The sequence below is a fragment of the Artemia sp. Qi Xiang Cuo genome, chromosome 20, assembly GCF_049724085.1.
Source record: "Artemia sp. Qi Xiang Cuo chromosome 20, ASM4972408v1, whole genome shotgun sequence".
Lineage (NCBI taxonomy): Eukaryota > Metazoa > Arthropoda > Branchiopoda > Anostraca > Artemiidae > Artemia > Artemia sp. Qi Xiang Cuo.
Window position 1 is genome coordinate 40,471,045 of NC_142813.1, and position 23,712 is coordinate 40,494,756.

Genomic DNA, 23,712 nt, shown 5'->3' on the forward strand with positions numbered 1-23,712 from the left:
TGTTTTTTTGTGTAAACCCATACCCGAAAAAAAATCTTTGAGTAAAACCCCCTCCGAAAAAAAAATTCTGGGTACGGCCTTGAGTACAAGTAAGTAAGTAATTAGGATATGTGCGAAACCAATGTAACTACTAACGGTTTCTGGGTATTAATTTTGTCAAGGATAAATACTTAGGATAGGTAAATAATTTGAAAATTATTGCCTTATTTAGATTTTTATGCGGTGGTTATTCTATTTAATTTTGGATGGTAACTTATAGATGGCGATCATTGCTAGTTTTCCGTTCAGACCAGCTTGAATGTCTACAAATCGGTTTTCTGTAGGCTACTATTTCTACACAATTCATAGATTTAATGATTATAACGATAAATTATTAGGATGATTGTTATGATAATGAAATTCAAGTAACATAAAATTTTGTTTCCACGACAGCTTAGTCAAACAAAAACTGTTAACCTAGGTCTCCAGCCCCGAGCCTTGTATCCACTTTTTATCGTAATGACGAAAATCAAGCAGTTAATTTGTTTTTTAATTCAAAACCTAGTTTACAGCTCCAAGCTTAATTTCTATGTTTGATAATTGTGATGATGGTTTATTGGGATGGTTATCTCGATGATCAGAATTCAGGTTTTTTTTTTGGTAGGTGTTAATATCCTTTTTTCTCGGAAAATATGAGCATGAAAACCATTACATAAGATTGCCTACATAAGCTTTTGATTATGTAAATTGTGCTCTTTTTTCCCTTCCAATGTTTTCAGTTAATTTATCCACTCCTTTTCGGTGCTGGTTGTTTTATGTGAACTTGATAAGGCTGATCTTTATTTTCCGCTAGGAATCTCAAAGTGATCCCAACACTAGTCCGAGCAGTGTCAAGATTGAAACGCATGACTTGGAAATTTCAGACTCCGAGGATTCTGGTTGGAAAAAAAGGTCAAAAAGTGAAGCTTCTCCATCTGGCAGCGGTACAACCTTGGTGAGTAAACAAAAAGGAATAAGCAGTTAAAATTGAAATATTTGCAATTTTATTCAAGAAATGACTCATACGAAGGAATCAGTGACACACAAGTTCAATCTAACCGTCATTAAAAAAGCTTCATTGTTGATTTTTGCTAATTTTCCCTAAAAAGGGCGAGGGGTTGTCTTAATGCATTTAAAACTTTGCAGCTCATCGAATTAAAATTTACCCGTAATTTCCGAAAAAGCGGGAAATGCCACCAATGAGTGAAGTTTTATTGATGAAATTTACACCTTTGAATTTAGCCTATCAAAGAATTTTATTAGTGAAGATGTTTCGACTCCTTGTTGAATACTTAAAACCTCAAAAAGGTGTCTTTAGGGCTTCATTTCCAAATTTACTATGATTGCTGCTTCAAATGAATAGGCCGAACATTTAGATGAACATAGATTTAATCTCTAAACTTCCCCGATTTGAAAGAATATGAATCTATGTAGGTGTACAGAATATGTGAATGAATCTGTGTAGGCGTACACTGTGAGTGCTGAGGGGATGAAAACTCCCCTACTATCGCAGAAACTGTAGCTTACCTAGGAATATTTTATTTTATTCAAAAAAGTAAATACACTAAATGAGCCTTATTTTTGGAATTGCTGTCAATTTTAATCTAATGTACAAAGTTGTTTAGGAATAGGCAATAGCCCCCCTCGTATTTAGAATAACACTGGATATGGTGTTAAAACAGCAAAATTAAATGAAATTTTTTAAAATGAAAGTAAAGAACAACGTTAAAACTTTAAATGGATATAGATCGTCCTTATTTAAGGGGGTGACCACCCTCCCATCAGCCCTCGGTGTTTACGCTGAAGTTTGACTTTGTTAACAATATTGCAAGAAACTAATGCTCTAACAAAAGGGCAAATGGAGTGGCATAAAGGGTACTTTTGTGATGTCTTAAGAATTAATGGGCTTGTTAATACACATTCACTTTTAACACTAAAATTTACAGTTCCAGAGTATCTTAAAAAGCATCTGGTAATGATGACATTTACAATTAACCACTACGTGTATTTGCTATTGTTAAAAAAGCCTTTAGTTAAGGATCATACACTTAAAGCGTAAAGAGGGGGAGGCTGAGGAGCGAAGTGGGGCCTCTTATATAGGATTATTCCTGTTCGTTTTAATTTAATCTTGCATTTTATTTGAAATAAATTGTATTTAAAAATAACTATTAATGATAATAGAACGGTTTTCCTCCTATCAAAATATTGTGTAAGTGTTAAGTAGATCTAACACCAAGGTGTATGCCCTGCGACCAGGGCTTCCACTATCCCCGAATTTTCGGGGATTTCCCCGACTATCTATGTGTCTCTCCAAAAAAAATTTGGTTCCCCGAATCCCCGAAAATCAACCAATCACGGTGTCACCCCTAGTGACTATCCCTAGCAAACATTACTTTACATACCATAATTTTTCACTAATCTCCTGTTCGTTAATTTTCGTCTCCTGTTCTATTTTGCATAAGAACCAGACCGATACAATTTAAGTATAGACGGTTCTTCATATTTTCACAAAACTATCATTTTCCTGCATTTAGATTAAACCATTTCGAATGCAGTATTCCAAATGCTATTAAGATTTTTATGTATATGTAATTCGTGGTCAAGACAATCTTGACAAAATTAGACAACAATTTTACTTAAAGTTGTTGAACACTCGGTTGGATTTTGGGTTTTGAAATTGAACTTCTAAAGAGGGAGAATTGTTTTGAAAGCCGAATCGTAAGTTTAAATTTTGTTTTCTTTTGCTATTTTTGGTTTTGGAGATGCTGTATTAATGTTTAATACTTAATGATTGACAGCATAATATATTGAAGGAATCGATCTTTTTGCCAGGAATTCTTACTATTTAAATTTTTTCTTTCATTCGATGTGTAAATTTTAAGTTATTTTCTTTTTTATCTGAGAATTGTATTTATCAGTGCTCCCATCCCAATTATTAGTCTGGTCCCTTCGCCCGTGGAATATTTTCAGTGAACGTAATATTTCAAATTGTTTCCTTAGGATTTTTTTACACTTTTGCAAAGCTGTTAGTTAGGCCAAAAAAATTTTTACTGAGAATATGTTCTGCTCAAAATCGGAATAGCCAAGTAAACTTATTTCAATGTCTAGGCCTACCTTTACAACTTCTAATGCTTGAACAATTTTAGTAACCCTGTATGAAGGCTAATTCTGAGATAAAAACAAAACAATTTAAAGAAATATTGATATAGTTTATTTTATCGGGAGAACTGCCCCTAAATACCATATTCTTATCATAAGAAATGCACCACCCCCTCCCCCTCCTAACGAAACAAAATGTAGCTATAGACTATGTACAAGGTCGGAGAATAGGGGATTTAAACGGAAGGGACCCCAAAAATATTATTAATAAGAAAATTTCCATTACAGCTTAAAGTACAAATTTGGTTATTAGGCTCATATAGTTTTCTTGTCATGTTTTATATTATTTTCGGACTTATTTACCACGAACTTTTGGTTAATAATGCCAAATCATGTTAGTGTGAAAAAAAAGAATAAGTAACTTCTACACCATGTGTAGCCTATATCTATCATGTCCAGGCATTAGATGACCTGATATGAAAATGAGACTGTGATAAGTACTATATTTGGAACATGGATGTCTACAGGGTTGGTGGGAGTGATAGGGGTTAATCGGTGACTATATAGTAATTATGAGGTAACCAAAAGAAAGGAAAGCATAGTAGAAACAAACAATGAAAAAAAAAATGTATGTGTCGAGGGGGTATTCTCCGATGGTATTTTCCGCGGGTGTACTTTCCGCGGAGGGTTTTTCCGCGGGTGTATTTTCAGCGGGAAAGTATTTTCTGCGGGGGTACTTTTTGTAAGGGGGAGGGGTACTTTCCATTTTTTGTCCGCGGGGGGATTTTCCAAGGGGTAAACACCTAAAACCCTAGAATCAGCATGAAAAACCAATAATGTGTCAATTTTGGTCGAAATTCCTTCTTAATTTAAGTTTAAATTTACTTGTTTAATTTAGTTCTGGTTTGTTTTAAGTTTTAATGTTGCCCCAAACTTATAGGTTGAATTTTGTCTATTTAATTTACATATCTAGAAACCACAAAGAATATTTGTTTTTAAATTCTATTAATGAATTGCTGAGATTAATGACTTAATGAAAAGCTGCTACTGGTATTTACAGTTCACATGTGTTCACTATTTTTTTTTTCTTTTTTTTACAATTTTGAAGTTTTTGCTGCAATATCAGTAATAAGTGTTTTCAGCTATGGTTTCCAATCCCGTGCTCTGGATCTAAAACCTACTCTGTAAAAGGCTTGATTTACTACGCGGATCCAAGCCTAAGCCTGAAACCGAAGCTAAAACCTATTTTGGCTCCCTAATTCTAGCGACGAAATTCCATTTTGTTTTTTCCCCGAAAATTCCCCGAATGTTGAAGACTTGTCCCCGAAAACTGACCGAATTTTTAAGACTTCTCCCCAAATTTTAAGATTTGAGAGTGAAAGCCCTGCCTGCGACAAGCAAGTAGCATCCTTCCGAAAGCCTCGGATATTTTTGGAAAGAAAACAATCCTCAGATATTTTTGACTGAAACTTCGCTTTGTTAATCGTCTTCTGCTTCTCGTGGATCTTCTGCTTCTTCTCGGAATTAACACAATTAGTATTAGACAGATAAATATCTATTGCAACAAGTCTCTTTGGGTCATGACCAGATAACAAAGAAAAAAATTACACACAAAATCATTATACATAATGTATTGTTATGTATTGTTATAGTAACACACAACAACTGCGAAACATAGTGCATAATAATAACAATAAAATAACATAACAGTTACAAAAGCAAGCATAATAAGGCACATAATACCGTAAAACTACTGCACATAATTACACATAATAAATGGATATTTACCGCTTTAAAGCCACATGGGCAATGGCTACAAAAGGGAAAACAACAAACAAAGAAAACAACTCACAGACATTCGATAATGCTTCCAGCACTCGCTCTCCCCCCCCCCCCCCTTGATGAAAATCTACCACAGCACTAAATTTTGTGTTTCCAACTTACCTTCAGTAGGTGTAGCTATGTGTATGAATGATTTGCCTTTCGTCGTCCAACTAAGTGTAAAATTTAATGCGGGTGCTTGCACTTTCGATTTTATTTTCAAAATCTAGCACCAGCCAGACTCTGGAGAACAAATGGAACCTAAAATGGGACAAGATGTTGCCTTTTTAAAATAATGAAAAAAAATGTTATAAATAAAAAACGTTATAAATAAATAAAAACGTTATAAATAAAAAAAAATGTTATAAATAAAAAAATAATGAAAACAATACTATAAAATAAAAATGTTTCTTTTGTCAAATCCGATTTTTAAGTATTGGATAGTGAGCAAATAAAAAACCATATGCGAATGAAGTATCCTAAAGACTAATGGCTAAATTGAAATTTTGAACTTCCGGAGGGGGTTCTAAAGATTCAGTAAAGTAGATTTTTAGTTAACTGTCTTAAAGTATTAGGGACAGGGACAGATCTTACGTCCCAATTTAAAGAATATTGATTTGCGTCAATGTTCTAATAATCACACGAACCATACAGCCCCCCAGAAGGGGGCAGAGATAGTTTTGTACTGTTAGAAGCGAAAATTCTTTCATAGGAAATGGCTCTTATCAAGCTTCATTTCTCAAAAGGTATCCTCATGTAGCAAAGCCTTGTTTTAACCCCACCTTGATTTGTTTTAGGAGGATAAAGAGGCCTTGAAATTTCAGTTAGATGCATACAAAACTGAGGTTTCTGTTATTCAGCGAGAAATGAAGGCTGAAATTGAAAGTAAAGACCGTCAACTTCTTCTTCTTCAGCAAACTTTGCAGAACCTTCAGAAAGTAAGTATCCTTACTTGACTGTTCAGCCAAAACTAAATAAATGCATTATATTTCAAAACGTTTTTTTTAAACTTTTATATTTTATCAGAGGTTGGTCACAACCATGTTGTGACCAAGGTAGGCAAAGGTTTGCAAAAAGCCTCCATTCAACAGGGGATCCCAGGGACTTCTCGCTGTCCGGTTCTAAGCCGGCTTAAGCACTTCAGTACAGACCTAAGAAGATGCGTTGGTCCCCGTCAGTCACTGGTTCTGGGACCATTGCTTATCCTGAGGCCAAAATCATTTCAATGATTTAAAGAATATGAAAAGTGCAACTTGGAATGTTACGACGTTAAAAAATAACTATCCTGTTTAGGTTGGGAAGGTATTAATAGTAGAATGCTAATTGCTCATTTTATGATTAAAAAAGCAGGGTATCAGTCACAGTAGTATAGGTCCCTGCTAGATGTTTTCCTGAGAATTGTCTACAGATTGTTTTGGGTGAAACGGAAATTGGAACTTCCCAAAAAAAATTCAAGGGAAATGGGAATGGGAGCGTGCGTAGCTGTGATGGCCTCAGGCGGCATGGTGCCCCGGTGAGTTGTTGTTTGTAGTAGTAGCAGTAAAAAGGACTATTTTACCAAATAGGAATGCAAACAAGGGCTTCCTGACATTCATTCCGAATAAAACGGACATTTGATCGATAAGGTATACCTCCTCGTATAAGAATAATTACTATTGGTTTTAAGTTTTAATGTTATTCTTTGCCTTAATTTTAAAACTGGTTGTTCATTTACTTTCTATTACTTTTTAATACCATATTCGGTGCTGTCCTAAATATGGGGGGGGTGACTTCTGCCCCCTCATACCCCACACTTTACATTAAAGTTTAACTTTTTCATAACTTTGCTTCGAGAAGAAGTTTCTTCAACACTTTGAAAGTTTCAGCAACCGTTCTCGAGATATTGCAGGTGTGCTGTAATTGCCCCTCCCGCCTAGATTTTGGAAGATATGGTCTTGTATTTTCACTGAACAAATCGAAAAATTACCCCCTCCCCCTACATTGTCGTGAATTGGAGCCCCTGCCTTCTACACATTTCTTTGTGCAAACTTTTTTTTTTATACAAATGAATACCTCGAGTAATAAATGGATTCCTAAGAACAATCACAAATTAATGTAGCCCCCTCCTACACTGGATAATCAGGATCAGTGGCGTCAATTTGGTATGAGAGCTGTTAGTCCCTAGATTTTTGCCCCTTTCCCAAGATTTTGATTATTTTTGGGGGAACTTTCATTGAAAAAAGACTTTTTTGCATTATCATAAAAAAAATTAAAAAACTATAAGTTTGCTTCACCTGTAGATTTTGGAAAACATATCCCCTCCCCCCTACATTTTATTAAATTGACACCACTGATCAGAAAGATATAAACATACGATATTTTGCAACATAATATGTGTGGAAAAACACGAAGATAATAAGGAATTTTTTGAAGATAGGGATTAAAATTAAACGAAAGCGAATATTTCACTTTTGAAAGTGAATGTATGACTAATGCCGTCTTCGGTAGAATAAAAGGGAAATACTAAAACAAATAAAACAAATATATTGAGTCATTTCCTAAAAGTATGTCTCTAGTAAATTCTAATCTCTTTTGAATATATGACTCTGTGCAAACGTTGAGCACCCTATCTATAAAATATATCACATCAACTACTATTATTATAACTACTGCTAGTAGTAAAAAAAAGAACTTAATGCAGTACCAAGGCGTCCGAAACCAACACAGCTATGTAGGCTCCTCCGCCACGTCAGTATATTCAACGTTACACACTTTACCAACCCTCCCCCCACCCCCCTCATGAAACTCCAATATACTCTGAAGTCGTCCTTGATGCTTCTTCCCGCCCCATTCGGGGACGACAGACTTTTAGTTTTGCACTAGATTTATGGCCTGATGGTTGATATTGGAGATATCTGCCTGTTGCCTTGGGTTATTGTTTAACCATTGACCTTACCTTAGACTTTAGATCCGCCCACGCCTCAGGAGGCACCCAGGGCATCAAGAATGAGCTGCCAATCTTCCCGCAGGTTTGCTACTGTAAGTATGTCCTCCCACTGAGGTTGGATTGATGTGTGCAGGTTACGGAGATCTGTCTGGTACGTTCGACGCAGGATGTTCTGGGTCTGCCCCTGCGGCGTGGACCCGACGGCTGCCAATCGAACGCTGCATTTGGTAGTCGGAGATTGTCCATACGTAGTACGTGGCCAAGGTATCTCTATCGGCGGACTCTTATGATATATGTCACAAGAGGCTGGCCAGTTTTGTCACGGATGGATTGGTTTGTTATTCTCTGCTGCCAACGGATGTTGAGAATTCTTCTGAGACATTCGTTTTCAAAAGCAAGTATTCTTCTCTCTTGTTCCTGGTTCAGGTGCCATGTTTTGGCTGCGTAAAGTAGCACTGGCATAACATTGCTATTGAAGAGTCGTAGCTTTAGCCACCATACTTTCCGTAATCTATTAAAGGCCCCATTGGCTTGGCCGATTCTTGTGAGCACTTCTTTTGTGGTCGATCCGGTACTTTATATTATGCTTCCCAAGTATTTGAAATGGACGACTTGCTCTATGTGTTGGTCTCCGCAAGTGATGCTCAGGGGTGAATCTGTGGTAGCCATGCATTTTGTTTTCTCAATACTTCTTTTCTGGCCGACATGGCCACCTCTCTCCCTCACTTTGTCAAGGATATCTTGGAGTCTCTGCTTGCATGATTCTAGGACAGCGATGTCGTTAGTGAAAGTTATATCACTGAGGCGTGTTTCTAGATTCAGCTGGATTCCGTCTGTGCTTGTACTTCGCAGTATGTAATCAATGACGATTGATTACAATTTACATATGTACTTTGGACCTTTCTAAAGCTTTTGACAGTGTAGTCCACAGTCAAGCTTTTTTTTTCCTTCTTTAATAATAGTGTAAATCTTTCAGTCATTTTTCTTCTTTGCTTTGGGTATGAGAATTTTTTCCTCCGAATTAATAAAAATGGACCTCCGTTTGTCCATTTATGTTGGGGTGTCAAACAGGGAGGGGTTTTATCACCTAGAATATTCAAAAAGTGCATTTCTGGTATTTTAGATGAAATTAGATCAAATTATTTTATTGGACTCTCAGATGTTTCTTATCTTGCCTATGCAGATGATCTTCTACTTTTGTGTAAAAATAAGAGAGGTCTCTCGCTTATCGTTTCAAAAGTTTCACGTATATTTTATAAAATTGGTCTTTCTCTTTATGTTGAGAAATGTGAATTTCTAGGTTTTAATTGTCCGGCTTCTTCTAATGCTCCCTTAGTTTGTCGCGACTTTTCTATACCCTGTGTTTCCGCCTTTCGGTGGTTGGGTATTGCTGTTACTAATTCAATTTCTAGCCTACGTCAGTGCACTGTTCGTGATGTTCAAAAGAAAATTCAAACGGGCTATTCTAAGATTGTTGTCAATCGGGGGAAGTACAATAGACGTGCACTGGGTAGGCTTTATACAACATTTTGTGATCATTCTGTCCTTTGTCTTTCTGGTCTTTATCCCCTTCTAAAGACAAATGATGTTAAGCAGATCCCAACTTTTTATTTCAGATATAGTAAATTTTTACTTTATCTCCCCCCCTGGCATAGTAATGGTAAGATAATTCGTGTTTGATATCCCTGGTATAACTGCAAAGTTGGCAGTGCTGCATGGAAGGTTGTCGGAATCAGCTTTTTATCGTTATCGCCTCATCATCCTTTGGTCCATCTGCTCGGTTAATCTCATTGTAGTGTTTTTTTTTTGTTTTTTTTTATTTGTAGTGTATTTTATTTGTAGTGTATTTCATTTTCTCTTTTTTCCTTGTGTTACTCCACAAGTGCCATAAATTGTTATGATTTGGGTTATAAATAAATTATTATTATTATTATTACGAAAAGTAGCGGTGACAAGACGCAACCTTGCTTAACTCCTGACAGAATGCGGAAGAAATGAGTTTGGCTATCTGGTGTCTTTACACAGCACTCGCTATCTTCCTAAAACGCAACAATCAGTGAAACTATCTTTTCAAGGAATCTGTAATGCAGTAGTATCTTCCACAGACTATGGCGGTCTACTGAGTGAAATGCCTTCTCAAAATCGATGAATATCATATAGATTTTGGAGCGCCATTCTCTGCTTTCTTCCTTCAATAGCCGTAGAGTGAATATCAAGCCTGCACATGAACTGTTCGGTCTGAATCCATGCTGCTCGTCGCGAAGGTGTCTGTCGAGCTGCGAGCTGATTCTCTGCAGAAAAATGTGCGTCAGCAATTTGCTAGGGATGGAAAGCATTCAGATTCCTCGCCAGTTGTCTGGGAAGGACGCATCGCTTTTCTTAAAGATCCTCACAAGGGTGCTGCGTTTCCAAGCCGAAGGTATTTTGGCGGTCGTCCAGATTACAGCGAACAACGCTGTCCAGAACTTGAGGCAGGTCAGAACAGTCACTTTGATCATTTCCGCGGATATCCTGTCTTCGCCAGGCGGCTTCCCATTTTTCAGCTTCTTTACTGCTGCTATAATTTCGGTGGATGACGGCGGATCCGTGCTGATATCTAAGGAAAAGAGTGTTGTTGCTGGGATCTCTGGGGGATCGTCTGGTGGAGGTCTATTCAACAGCTTCTCGAAGTGGCTGACCCAAACTTCGTTTACGTCAGACTGCTTTGTTATCAGGATGCCCAAGGGGTCTGTTACTGGTCCATGTTGAATAGAGGATTTCTTTCCAATAATTTCATTAGTGATTTTATAGACGGCTCTTGAATCACCTCTCTTATGCCTCTTCTGCCTGCGCTGCTTTTCACTCCAGCAGGTTTCTCTGGTCTTTTCTGGCACTCTTCTTTACCCCTTTATCCGCGGCTCTGTATTCATCGTTTCTGAGGATCTGTTGGTCGGGGGTTTGTCTTTGGATAAGTGATGCTTTTACTTTCTTCCTTGTCTCTATGAGTTCCCACGTTTGGTCAGATAGCCACTGGTCTTTTGGGCTCTTGCAGTACCCAATGGTGACTTTCGCGGCATCGTGAAAGCACAATTCTATACTTTGTCAATATTGATTGCAATCGGCGGTGTTTAATAAACACAAGTTTTCAAATCTTTTTCAAATCTTTAGTTTAAAGGTTTGGTTGAGTTATCTCACCCCAAGTTTCTCCAAGTCAAGTACTGGGCTTAAGGAAGCCTTTTCTACATTTGTGTTTCTTTTCAATTTGAGGCGGATTTTTGCTGCCATCAGCTTATGATCTGAGCCGACGTCAGCTCCTCTATATCCCCTTATATCAAGTAGGCTTGATCTCCACTTCCTTCTCCAAAGACAATGGTCGATCTGGTTTTGGGTGTGACCATCGGGAGATATCCAAGAATATTTGTATACATCCTGATCAGAAAGTAGGGTACCTTCAATTACTAGGTCGTTAAGGAGCGCGAAGTCGATAATTAGTTCTCCGTTTTGTTTTTCTGGCCCTGGCCATGCTCGCCGAGAACCTCTGGGGAAAACGATCGGTCGTTCCCTACTTTCGCGTTAAAGTCTCCTAGAAAACATGCTATGTCATGCCGTGGTATGTCGTTTGCCACGGAGTTGAGAGCTCTGTAAAATTCGTCTTTTGCTTCGTTGGTGGCGTTATTGGTGGGTGCGTAGTATACTATTACTCACAGTTTCGCATGCGCGCCGATGAAGCGGGCTTTCAGGATTCTAGGTGACACCGGTGTCCACTGTAGTAGAGCTTGGGAAGCCTGTTTTGTCATCATTAGGGCTACTCCGTATTCACGCTTTTGCTGCGATCCACTGTGTATAATGATCACATCTCTATCCAGTTTATTTGATCCAGATCCTAGCCATCCAACTTCCGACAGAGCCAGAAGGTCGAGGTGGTACTCTTTCAGTGCTCTTAGCACTTGTTCAGTCTTGGAGTCTTGAGACATTGGGCGGACGTTCCAGAAACCAAATTTGAGGTGTTGTTTCGCATTCATAAATCTTGTCCGTGGGCATGCAGAGGTCGTCATCAAAAGGGGGTTCGAAAATCCGAGTCTCAAACTTGATGTTTCGGTTGCAGTTAGGATTTCCCCCGAGGGCGGGCCCTTCAGGTCCCGGGTGTGGGTCGCAAGCCCACAGCCCAACCCTCCCTCTTTATCCTGGCTTGGGACAGGCTGCATACGCAGGCAGGTTTAACCATTAAGCTTGTGTTTAATTATTTTTATTTCGTGTGAATGAATTGTATGAACTCACCTCTCTTTATCTATCAGTCCTGGTTGAACTTCATTGAATTTATGATGCTAGGGCTGTTTTAAAAGTTATTTAAAAACATTTTTATTTTTAAAGTTCGTATTCTAATGTAAGTTTCTGTTTTATATTTTGTTTGTGTCGTGCTGAGGACGGCCCTTGGACATAGGGCCGAAGTATTCAAATTGTTCTACTTGTTTTTTGTTGTTTACGTTATTTTGTCAAAGTTTTATTTTTAATGAGTTGATTTTGTACTCCTTGGGTTATTCATGTAGCCGAAATATTCGCATATGTTGAATTTTAATAACCATCTTTTTTTTTTTTTTTAGAACCTTACGGAGACGAGTCACAAAGGGTCCGGGAGCTCTGATCAGAATAACTTTAGCTTAGATCAGCGATCAGAAATAGAAGCGCCAGCAGGGACATCTGATTCGACACAAAACGTGTCTTCGTCTGTCAACTCCACCATAAAAGAAAGGGAAGCAAAGCTAATAGGTAGGTCTGTAAATACTGTAAACATTTTTATTAAATTGGAAAAAGTTGCATATACTAAAGACTTTTCAAAGAAAAATTGCTAAGAAGAGAGAAACGAGGACAATAGCAGCCAGTGAAAAACAGAAGAAAAAATGATGCAAATATTTCGATTGAGACCTCCGCTCAACCGTCCTCAGTGCAGAATAATAAAAAAGTGTGCAGATAAAAGTAGTCCTTATTTTACTTTCAGTGTTTATTTTGAGGCTTAGTTTTATATTGTCCTTTGGACTTTTATCTGCATATTTTTTTTATTATTCTGGACTGAGGCCGGTTGAGCAGAGGTCTCAACCGACATGTTGGCATTATTTTTTCTTCTGTTTTTCACTGGCTGTTACTGTCCTCGTTTCTCTCTTTGCGATTTTTTGTTTTGTCATGATTAGCCAGTGTCGTCTCAGAAATTATTAACTAAAGAGTTTTTTAATTATGAAATAACCTACAATAATGAAGTATTTCATAAATACACAAAATATATAATAAAAAAAACTTTGAAATTATATAAAAATATTAAATGTGGAATAATTGTTAGAGATTGTGAAAATTGTGTGACAATTATAAATTTTGTAAAATAAAATGTTTATGCAGATATTTATAAAAGAAGAAAATTCTGTTCTTATTTAACAACAGCAGAAAATACTTTTAAGACCGATGACGCAGAGAAAAAACAAAGAGTGCATGATTATATTGACATGGGTCTTATAGTGCTTGACAGGCTGTCTCCTGACGCAGAGAAAAAAAAATGTAAACTGTGTAGGTGGACTAAACAGTTTTAAACACTTCACTTAAAAGCTGGCAAGTTTTGGAAGAATGAGGTAATTTATGCAAATTTTATCTAGTGCTTCTTCGTCCGCTTAACATCATATGCACGAATATTTTGAAGACAGTACTTTTAACCGGTAAGCCGGTGAGTTTTAAAGAAGTGGCAACCCTGCAAAGACAAACTTTGTTGGAAGATATCCATCCGTAGATCCGCAGAGAAGTCCTGAAGGAATCAGCGGCATTTTTAGAAGAAGTTCATATCAATCAATAACAAAATTTTTGCCACAAAGGAAGAAAAAGTTAAGAAGGGTTGGAGCATTCCAAAAAATGTAATAGCTAGAAGCATATGATTTGTACAAAAGTTATTAGCATTGCCGCTTTCATAATCGGTCGTCTTGCGTTTGTTTGTTGTTTTATTTTTCTTATTGTCATTCTAGGATATATTTATTTTTATGTTATTGACTTTTTCTTTGACAGTTCTTTGAAAGATGGGTTGATTTTTTTATATCAATTTATCTTATTAATTTTTGTTGTTGAATTGAAAATTTCTTTGAATGATGTATTGTATATTTTTACTTTGTCCTTTGGTTGTAGAGTAGTTAATGTATTAGAATTAAGGACATGGGTTAAGAACTTAAAGATCTCTTGTCCTTAAAGACATGGGCTTGAGTCCTAGTGCCGCTTATAATTTGGTTTGGAACGTGGGTCAGCGGTGTGACAGCAAGCTCAGCCAGAGTCAATCCAGCTTCAAATTTCCGCCTGGAGAAATCTGGGGGGAAAATAGGATTTGGCCCCAACCAAGTATAGTATTCCCGGCCAAAGGTGGAGAATCAGGAGATCGGTGCTTCCGCTACGCAGATCGTTCTCTGCATCCCATAAAGTTTTTTTTTTTTTTTTTTTTTTAGCCAAGAAAAGGGTGGAGTGTTATGAGCCAAAGCCTCACAGAGGATCTTCGAAATAGGACAAGAAAGTTTAAGCAGAAATTCTAAAGACTGAATGCAATAACAAGATTTAGTGTAAAAGCACCCAGATTGTCTTTATTGCCCAGAAGTCTTCTTCAACAAAAACAGTTAGTCTTCTCAATAAGTCTTGAGAAACAGTAAGATCAAAGCGACGTGGGGAAAGGGCAATTCACCAGAAAGCATTATGAACACCATCGGGGTTCTGCAACAGATTCTGTATAAAACTTATTATTATCTTCTTTCAGGCGTACTATCAACATTCCTGCACATACATCCAATGGGTGCTGGCATTGACTATATTGTTTCATATGTCCAGCGGGTGATCGATCGAAATATTGCAACATCTGAAGTCGAAGAGATTTTACAGCAGTTTCCCTCGATGTTTAGTCAATCGGTCACCGGTGTTGGAGCAAGCATGGAGCGAAAGTGGGTCTCAAAAATATTCGACGGTTGTCAAATACAGAAGTGTTGATAGGGCTGGAGCATCGGAGGAGGGGGCTACAGGTCGGATTATCTTATTGTTTCAGGGGGAGGGCAAATATTTGAAAAGTCGATCTTTTAAATATAAGTCTCTTCTTCTTTTTGAATGTTGCAAAGTATTGTATTTTTTGTATTTTTAATCATCTAGCATGAGGGGGGAGGGGGTATTTTATAACAAACTTTATTGTCCGTTTGGCGTCTTTTTAGTCTTCATATGTATAGCAAAACTTTTGTAAAGAAGTCTTACGAAAATAAAGAAAATTAACCTTCATTGAGTTTCAGTGGGATATTTGCTATTGCGTTCTAACATTGCTGCCTTCTTTCCGCTGGGTAAGAATGGAATTCGCACCATAGGTTATTACCTTTAATACCATAGAGAAATTATAGAAGAGCAGAAACTTAAGTAGTTTGTATTCCAGATAATAAAATATTGTCTATTTAATATTGAGGATAACAAATAGTGCTTCCATCTGAAGCATCAATATTACCACTTGGTATGTGTCGGCCCGTAGCCCTTTCCCTAAAAAAAATGCTTGCAACTTTTATGCGTTATTAATAACTAAGCTCGCCTAGAATCAGCAGAGTAGCATTGACCTAGTAAAGAGCCACGTGTCTTCCTTTTTTATTTATTTTTGTCTGGCCACTTTGCATGGCAGGGTTGTAGAAACTTAGGAGCGGCATATTTGACCGAAGATTGAAAGTTCTAATGCTCTTCTTAAGGACCAAAAGTGATTGTTGGGCAACCAGCCCCTATCACACCCTTTTTTCTTATAGCCCACCTTGGCATCAGATCAAATTTGAGATAGTTATTTTTTTCAGAATGGTCAAAAAGTATGCATGCGGTGTTGGTATTACCTCCACTGCCTCAGAGGCATTGGCCCTTAACTACATAAATTACCTATTGTTCGCAGATAAGTTTTAGTAGAAAAGTTGAAGTTTGATCTACAATTATCTCATCACCTTTGACTCTTATGGATGATTTGCTAGCCAGGAGTCAGCAACCTGTTTTAGCTATGAGTCATAATCAGCCAAAATAAAGGAATGTATTGCCTAGTGATACTTAAATTCTAAAACACTCTTTACTGAACTACAATGGTAACTACGTCACTAGATAACAAACCATTCTTGACATGTTTTTTAGTATCTTAGGCCCTATCTTCAAGGTAAGACTAAACTGTATTAGCAGACAAAAGTATTTCTTTGATCCTCTCAATTGTTAATTCTTTATTTGTGAAGTCATTAAGCACATGTTTAGAATATTTCATGAATGTATATTTTAAAGACTCACCATCTGTGAAAAGTTTTCCTTTGGTCGTAATGCTAGGAGCATCAAAAGCCTGCAGATGCATTATTACTTGTAGCAAAAGTCTTTAAGAATTCATTTGTTTTCTAAAACTTAACACAGCTTTAGCAATTTACTCAGGTTTAATTTTGTTTGTTATTTCGCTCTTATCTCTGTGTTTAAAAAAAAAAAAAAAAAAAAACTGTTCCTCAATATTGCAAGTCCTGTCGGTAAATACATGTAAATCTGCTACCACTTTCGATGCATCTATACTTATCTGTCCACACCTCTTGAAATAACTTCCTTTTAGCTTTTTCTTTTTTCATAATGATATTTTTTAATATGTAATATTTCACTTAGGTAACTGTGTAATAATTATCTAGATATGTAACTGTATCACGATATGTGTGCTACTGAGCTTGATTTACTACTGAAAGGAGGAGAAGACCCACGCTGCGCGCTTAATTATTGTAAAGTTTGTTTGCAAAATATCACTATGTTTCGCCTATTATCATTATTGTAACTTCATTGTCGAAGTAAAATGTTTGATTCAACATTTTTTGGTATTTTTGTAGTCCTGAAAGATTTGTCTCATGTTTGTGTTTTATAATAGCTTTTAATGTATCATACTTTTTTGGAACTAAATTTGGTCACGTGAAATTAATAAGTGGGTTAATTGTTGGTCAAGATTTCTCGGAGTATTTCAAGGTTATATTACAGAAAATGACCGTGCACCTGAGAAAATAAAAAAAAACGTTGTGTTCACCCGAGTTCTCAAAATATGTTATCGTTAATGTCCCAGCCATGGCTTTGGGGTGGAGTTGAATTTTTCGAGGAGTGTTGTGGATGCCTTGAATTTTAATTTTGAGGGAGGATTTCTTAGAGATAATTCGAAAGATTTTATGACCGTTGATAAAGTTTGATTCTAGCTGAATTGTACGCTGTCTTGGCGAATCATGTGCTGGATCTCCCTTTCAAAGGTGTAATGATTGATATTGTTAGCTACCTATTGGGAATAGCAAACAAAAAGATAGGGTGACAATTTTGTGCCACCACCCGTTGAAAGTTTCAGTGAGTGTTTAGTAAATGTTGAACAAAATCGAAAGACACTATGTGCACCCAGGTCAGGGCAGTATCCAAGATTTTTCTCGAGAGGGGGGGGAAGGGTTACAAAAAAATCTTCATAAACGTATAAAAAATTCGTTTACGTTTGTTTTTGTTATATTTTAACGAGTCGGACCAACATTTTGGGGAGGAGGGTTCAAAACTCCTACCCCTCTCCCGGGATACGGCCTTGATCTAGGTTGCCAAAAAGAACTATCTGCAATATTGGAGGAACGGCTAAATGTATTAAGTCAAAACTTTCAGGGAATGTTGAAGGAAGTTTTGTATTAAATCAAAAAACACTAAGAGTATCTTGGTTTGTAAAGGGCGTACATGTAATACCTCAGGAACGGCTAAGGGAACGCTGAGGGATGTTGAACTCAATCAAAAGACACTATATGCATAAAGTGCTCAAAAGGGTGGCTCCTCAGTACATCAACAACAGCCAAGGGTATTTACTTGGAAATTTCAGGACTGTTGAGAGGAATATCGGACAAAATTAAAAGGTGATATGTGTATCCGTGTTGTCAAAAGGGCGTATCTGCAATACTTGAGGAGCGTCTAAGGGTATTAAGTGGAAACTTTTTGTGCATATCGTGATAAATCAAAACACACTTTGGGCTTCCAGGTTGTTAAAAGACGTATCTGCAAACTCTCAGGAACAGCTTAGGATACTAAGTCGAAACTTTGTGGTAATGTTGAGGGGGATATTGAACTAAATCATAAGACAGCACATGTCAGGGTGTCAAAATGGTATATCTAAAACATCTCGGGGACTTCTGAGGGTATTAATTTAAAGTGTTTTGGAACTGGTTAGGTGGATGTTAAACAAAATCAAAAGACAAGTTTACATCGAGGTCGTCAAAAAGATGCATTTGAACTATCTCAAGAATGGCTACTGGTATCAAGTTGAAAATTCCAGTGCATCTTCAGATGAATTGAAACAGAATATATGCTTTTTGGGGTGTTTGTGGGGCAGAGGGGTTTCAAATTTTATGCTTAGTGAGATGTAATAAGAGGGACTGAAATTTATTTGTCTTTTATCCGGCTCAAAAGGGCGTGCTTGCAATATCCCAGGAACGGCTTGGGATATTGACTTGAAACTGTCAGAGAATGTTTGAATTATACTAAAATGTCTAAAGGGTGTATCTGCATTATCTGAGAAATAGCCAAGAATATTAATTCAAAACTCTTAGAGAATGTCTAGGAATTGTTAAACTGAATCAACAGACATTGTATGCATCTAGGTTGTCAAAAAGGAATCTGTAATAATAATGTTGGGGGCAGAGGGACTCCAAAATTTGTGTTTAGTGACATGTAATAGGGGGGCCAGAAATTTATTGTCTTCGATCCAGCTTACAAAGACATAAAGGACGTCTTCAGTGAGATGGAATGAGCAGGCCAGAAATTTATTTGTCTTCATTCCGGCTAAAAGTTTATGTACGGTTAGTCCCAGCAGAACTTAAAAGTCTATTCATGGTGAAGTAGTGAGGCAAACAAAAGATAGTGTATGTGCTCAGGCTGTAAAATAGCGTGTCAGTAATCTATTGGAAACAGATTTAGGGATCAATTTTAAACTTTCAAGGGTGCTGAGAGGTCATTTGGACTTCCAAATTTTAGACTTTGACTTAGTGGGAGGGAATGTGATAAATCGAAAGACACTATCACAGGCAGCGCAACCGCGCTGCCTAAGTAAAGAACGATGTTGGTACAATAATCATAATTTATTTTTTGCCCGCTTTACAAATGGAGACAAATAAGTGGAGTAAAAAAAAAGAAAAGAAAAAAAATACACTCATCAACAAGTAAAAAATGTTTACACTACCTTACAATTGCAGTACAAGACGAGTTAGAGGTGAGTCATCAAGAAACTGCAATCTTCGGTGGCAAGCTCTTGCTTCTATCTCTCCAATTTTAGTCACCGGGTCAATTATTCCATAACGGCTGCTAATATAACTATTTGAAAACCACAAGGGCAAACGTAACAAAAATTTTGTCAACTTATAACAATGGCTACGTAGACGTCGTTTTTGCGTAACTTTTAGTAACCCCCAAAACGGGAATATATATAGAAGGCGTAACTACAGCGTTGAATATTTTAGCTAGAGTCGATTTATTAACGCTATATCTCAAGCTTACTGCTTCTCCATAACATTTTGTAAGAGACCGAGACACATTATCTTTAATAAGCCCGATAGTAGATCTAGTTGTATGACCATAATCAATGCCTAGATACCCCAAACGATCCGATTCATAAATAACAATATCTTCGATATCTAGCGAAGTAGAAAAACTATACTTTGCAGGCCTGTTAAATATGCAAAACTCTGATTTAGATACATTTACAGCAAAGCCAATAAACTTATAAAGTTCAACAATCTTAGCAAGGTTATCCCGTAGCCCGGAAATAGAAAAACTAAGTAGCAGTAAGTCATCAGCATATGACAAATAACTGATATCTAGCCCATCAAGGTTGAAGGTTCCCTTTAACTCTAGTGGCATTTTGTTTGTCGCAATTGAATACAGTTGGGCTTAAACAAGAACCCTGTCTTAAACCTTTAAGCAGAGGTACAACTTCCGGAAGAATCGGACAATTAATGTGCTCAGGTCTTGATAACACAAACTGTATTACTGTACCAAAACTGTAGAATAGACGCTATGTAAGGATCAACGCCGCAATCCAGAAGTGATAACAACTGTTGAGAGTGCAAAATACTATCAAAAGCGGCAGAGATGTCAACACTGCAGGTAAACACAGAAAAACCTTTTGCAGAAGCTCTGCGCACAATAGTTCGTATAACACGGTGAGCTGTGGCACAGCCAACATGAGTTCTGAAACCAAGCTGCTTGCTTCCCACTAGACATTTTTGAGGCAATCGATGGCAATAAGAGTTTATCGAAAACTTCACTAAGTAAGCTTGACACTGTAATTGGTCTATACGAATTGCACAGGGCCGCATCCTTATTTTTCTTCAATATAGTAGTTGTAATTCCGACACAGAAATTACTTGGAACAATCCTTTGCGAGATGCAGATTTGAAAAAGCAAAGCGAGGTGATCCATCAATAGATCAGATGCATTTTTCAGGTTATCACTACAAATTCCATCAGCTCCAGCAGCTTTCCCACTCTTTAGCTTGGATATTATATTATAGACTAGGCTCTTAGAAATGCTAATTTTACTACGAACGTGATCGGTACTTTTTAGGCGTGAATTTAGTTGCTGCTTAAATTCCTGGTTCACAGAAGCATTGGGGACAGAAAAGACATTTTTGTAGTGAGTGACCCATTCGTTTTCACTTATACATGAAATACGATTAGAATGACGAAATTTATTTTTATACACTTTCCATAGCTTTCTTGGGTTACGCTGGAACTCATTCTACTGATTTTCTAAAGCCTCAGCTGCAGTCTTTTCAACGTGGAGCGAGAATTGTTTTTTTTGCTAATCGAAAGCAATGGAAGACATACCCAGAGCGAGGCTTGTTACAGTCTTTCCACACTCGATACCAAAATTTACTACGTTGTTTTGCACTCTTAATATTTGGGTCATTCCAGCCAGTTTTTCTGGTTCCCGCCTTAACACGGATTATAAGGACAGCACTTTTCTGGGCAAATTTCAAAGCATGAATAAGTTCACATGTGTAGATTTCTAGCCCAATCCTATCTTTTCTTGCATTCTCTGCTAGGAGATGGAAGGGAGCTCTAATTTTGGCCAGTAGCTCATCGAGTACGGCGTGGTAACGTTCTTTTTTGTTTTCTTCCATTCACTAGTTTCATGCCAATCTTGACGGAATTTAGGAGACACGAACCGAATGGGAAACTCAGGCTAATTCCAAGGTGATCACTGATTGTGCAGTCGTCGTGCCCGGCTAGCGGAACGGCTAGTGCCCTTTTTAGTAGTCGAACACGACTGGAAGGCAACTAACACCCCTTCCACGTCCACCATTTCCCCAAAAACATCCACAGGGCAGGGGTTTTAAGTTATGCCCTGGGGGCAAATAAGAACGATGTTGGCCCAATGTATTATTTATTACTTTTTTCCTTTAGACCAGGGCACTTAAAAAAAAAATACAAATGAATGTAAATTGTCAGTTTAAAATACATATACAGATATTTAGTAATCAAATGTTAATATTATTTGATTTATTAAAGTTACGAAAGTGAAAACATTTATATTTTTTCAGTAAAGTGCAAATTATGTTCTGGCCTTGGGAAGACATAGGGGTTTTGAACCCTACTCATGTTAATTTCCCGCTCGTTTTGAGTTTAACTCGGTTATTTGTTGTAATTTCTGTTCGTTATGGGTTTCATTTATTTATCGATGCTGATTTGTGGTAGTTTCACGCTTGGTAGACTATTCGATTTTTTTTTTGCTCGTTTTTGGTATAATGGGGTTCTTTAGTTTTCCTTGAAAAACTTACTTTGTGGGAAAAGTTTATTTAAGTAGTATATATAAGTATCTAGGTTTTTAAAACAGCTCATCTGCTACATCTTCGAAACGGCTTTGGGGATCTAGTTGAAACTCCAGAGTGTAAGGGGAAAGGATTTCAGATTTTGTGTTTAAGGGGACGAGATAAGGGGACCAAAATCGATTTATCTTCGATTCGCCTAAAAATTGTTCCACTACAAGTACCCGTGTGACTTTGAATTTATTCACGGTGAAGTAGTGAGATCAACCAAAAGACGATATGCGTGCGCTGATTATGAAATTCCGTACCTGTAATGTCCCTCAAATTACTGGGGAATCAAATTGAAACTTTCAAGTAGCCTTGGAAGGGCCAATTGAACCTAAAATTCTGGACGAGGATGGAGTTGGAGAATGATAAGGTTAAAATTTTTCGGTTCGAATCCATCTAAAATTATTTGCAGCATATTACAAGCTCCAAGAAGATAAAGGATCAACTCTGTGGTTGATCGTATAAGGTAAATTGTAAGATATTGCTTGTGCCTAGGTCCACATCAGCAATTTCTCGAGAACAGCCAAGTGGAATGGATTCTAAATTCTATGGGGTACTGTAAAGGCCAAGGGAACCTCAAATTTTAACTTGGGGGGAGTGGTGCTTAAATTTTTTTTTCCGATTCTTCTAATCGTTTTGCACTCTAAGGCCCTGTGGAACTTAGAATAAATACTGGCGAATCGACCACGTAGATCGAAAGAAATTCACTTTATTAAGGCAAGATATCTGATATATTTGGAATAGCTTGGGGGACTGATTAGAACTTTCAGGGAGTTATAGTATGAGATAAGACACTTTAAGTTGGCTTTTATGAAAGGTATTATGCATTTTTAAGAACGTACGTGAGGGGGGGGGGGGTCAGGGCCATGCCCGCTGAAACTCTAAAGTCTCTTGAGAGTTTTGGCATTTTCTTAAGGTTCCTCTCTGAAGATTGGACAATCAAAGCCCGGAGGAGGATTTGCTAGATGTTATATAGAGAAATTGTCTATGGATTGTTTTGCCACTCGACTGACTGACGGTATCTCAAACAGCAAGCTGTACGAAAAAGTTGGCTCAATCCCGCTTTCTAGGGCTATAGTGACAGAAAGGTTGAGATGGCTCGGACACGTTTTGCGGATGAGGGTGACAGATTACCAAAGATCGTCCTTTTTGGCCAACCGTCTAGGGTCAAACGAAAACCAGGTCGTCCCCAAATCGGGTAGGAGAATATCATAAGGAAAGATTTAAAGGTTTAAAGTAAATGTGAACTTCTTGAGAGGCTGTAAAGAGGAAGGCATTGAACAGATTGGGATGGAGGAGGAGTGTGTGTAGCTGTGTTGGCGTCAGGCGGCTTTGTGCTGCAGTGCGTTAGTGTTAATATTATTACTAGTAGGAGTAGTCTGGGCACTTTTTGTCCACATTGTCAAACAAAACCTGCTTTGTTTTATGATTTCCCCTCTCCGATTTTGTATAATTATTGAGTCCCTCCTTCCCCGAAAATAATCTCTGCCTACGTACCTCAGTGAGCCCACAAAATTTTCGTCTCAGATCTGCCTAACAGCTTGTGCAGTGTAGCCTTCGTGGGCTTTTCTTTTCTCGGTGAAGCAGTAGAGCAAATCAAAACTGAATGGCGACCAAACGTCGAGAGCCAAATGAAAAGAAGGTATTCCCCGAATGGGTCGGTAGGATGTCGTAAGGAAAGATTTAAGGGAAATGGGAACATCTTGGGAGGATGGAAAGAAAGGGACTTTGAATAGATTGGGATGGAAGAGGAGCGTGCGTAGTCGTGTTGGCCTCAGGCGGCTTGGTGCTGCGATGAGTTGTTAGTAGTTGTAGTAGTATTTTATATTTTAGCAGAGACTCAGTTAGAGAAAAGCAATATCTCTACGATATTAGTACGTCCAAAATAGGGCCAAAAGTTTCATTTGAAAACAATACTTATATTCATAAGTCCCTGAGTTAAGAGGGCTTTTATGCAGAGAAAAATTTGGGAAACATTTTAGTATTACCCGGAATATGGGTTTTTTGTTGATCGACCAAT

General features: G+C 37.6%; 1 protein-coding gene across 2 annotated transcripts in view; it reads left to right on the forward strand.

Moving 5' to 3' along the window:
- Window positions 1-16,678, forward strand: part of LOC148940197 (uncharacterized) — a 28,204-nt gene extending 11,526 nt beyond the window's left edge. The window contains exons 3-6 of one of the 2 annotated variants that reach the window (XM_089106175.1): window positions 833-973; window positions 5,736-5,876; window positions 12,445-12,610; window positions 14,613-16,678. In XM_089106175.1, the coding sequence (XP_088962301.1) occupies window positions 833-973; window positions 5,736-5,876; window positions 12,445-12,610; window positions 14,613-14,839 (675 nt within the window). In that variant the 3' untranslated portion in view covers window positions 14,840-16,678. The remainder of the gene's footprint in view (window positions 1-832; window positions 974-5,735; window positions 5,877-12,444; window positions 12,611-14,612) is intronic. The other variant, XM_089106176.1, reaches the window with a different exon arrangement.
- Window positions 16,679-23,712: the final 7,034 nt, after the last annotated feature.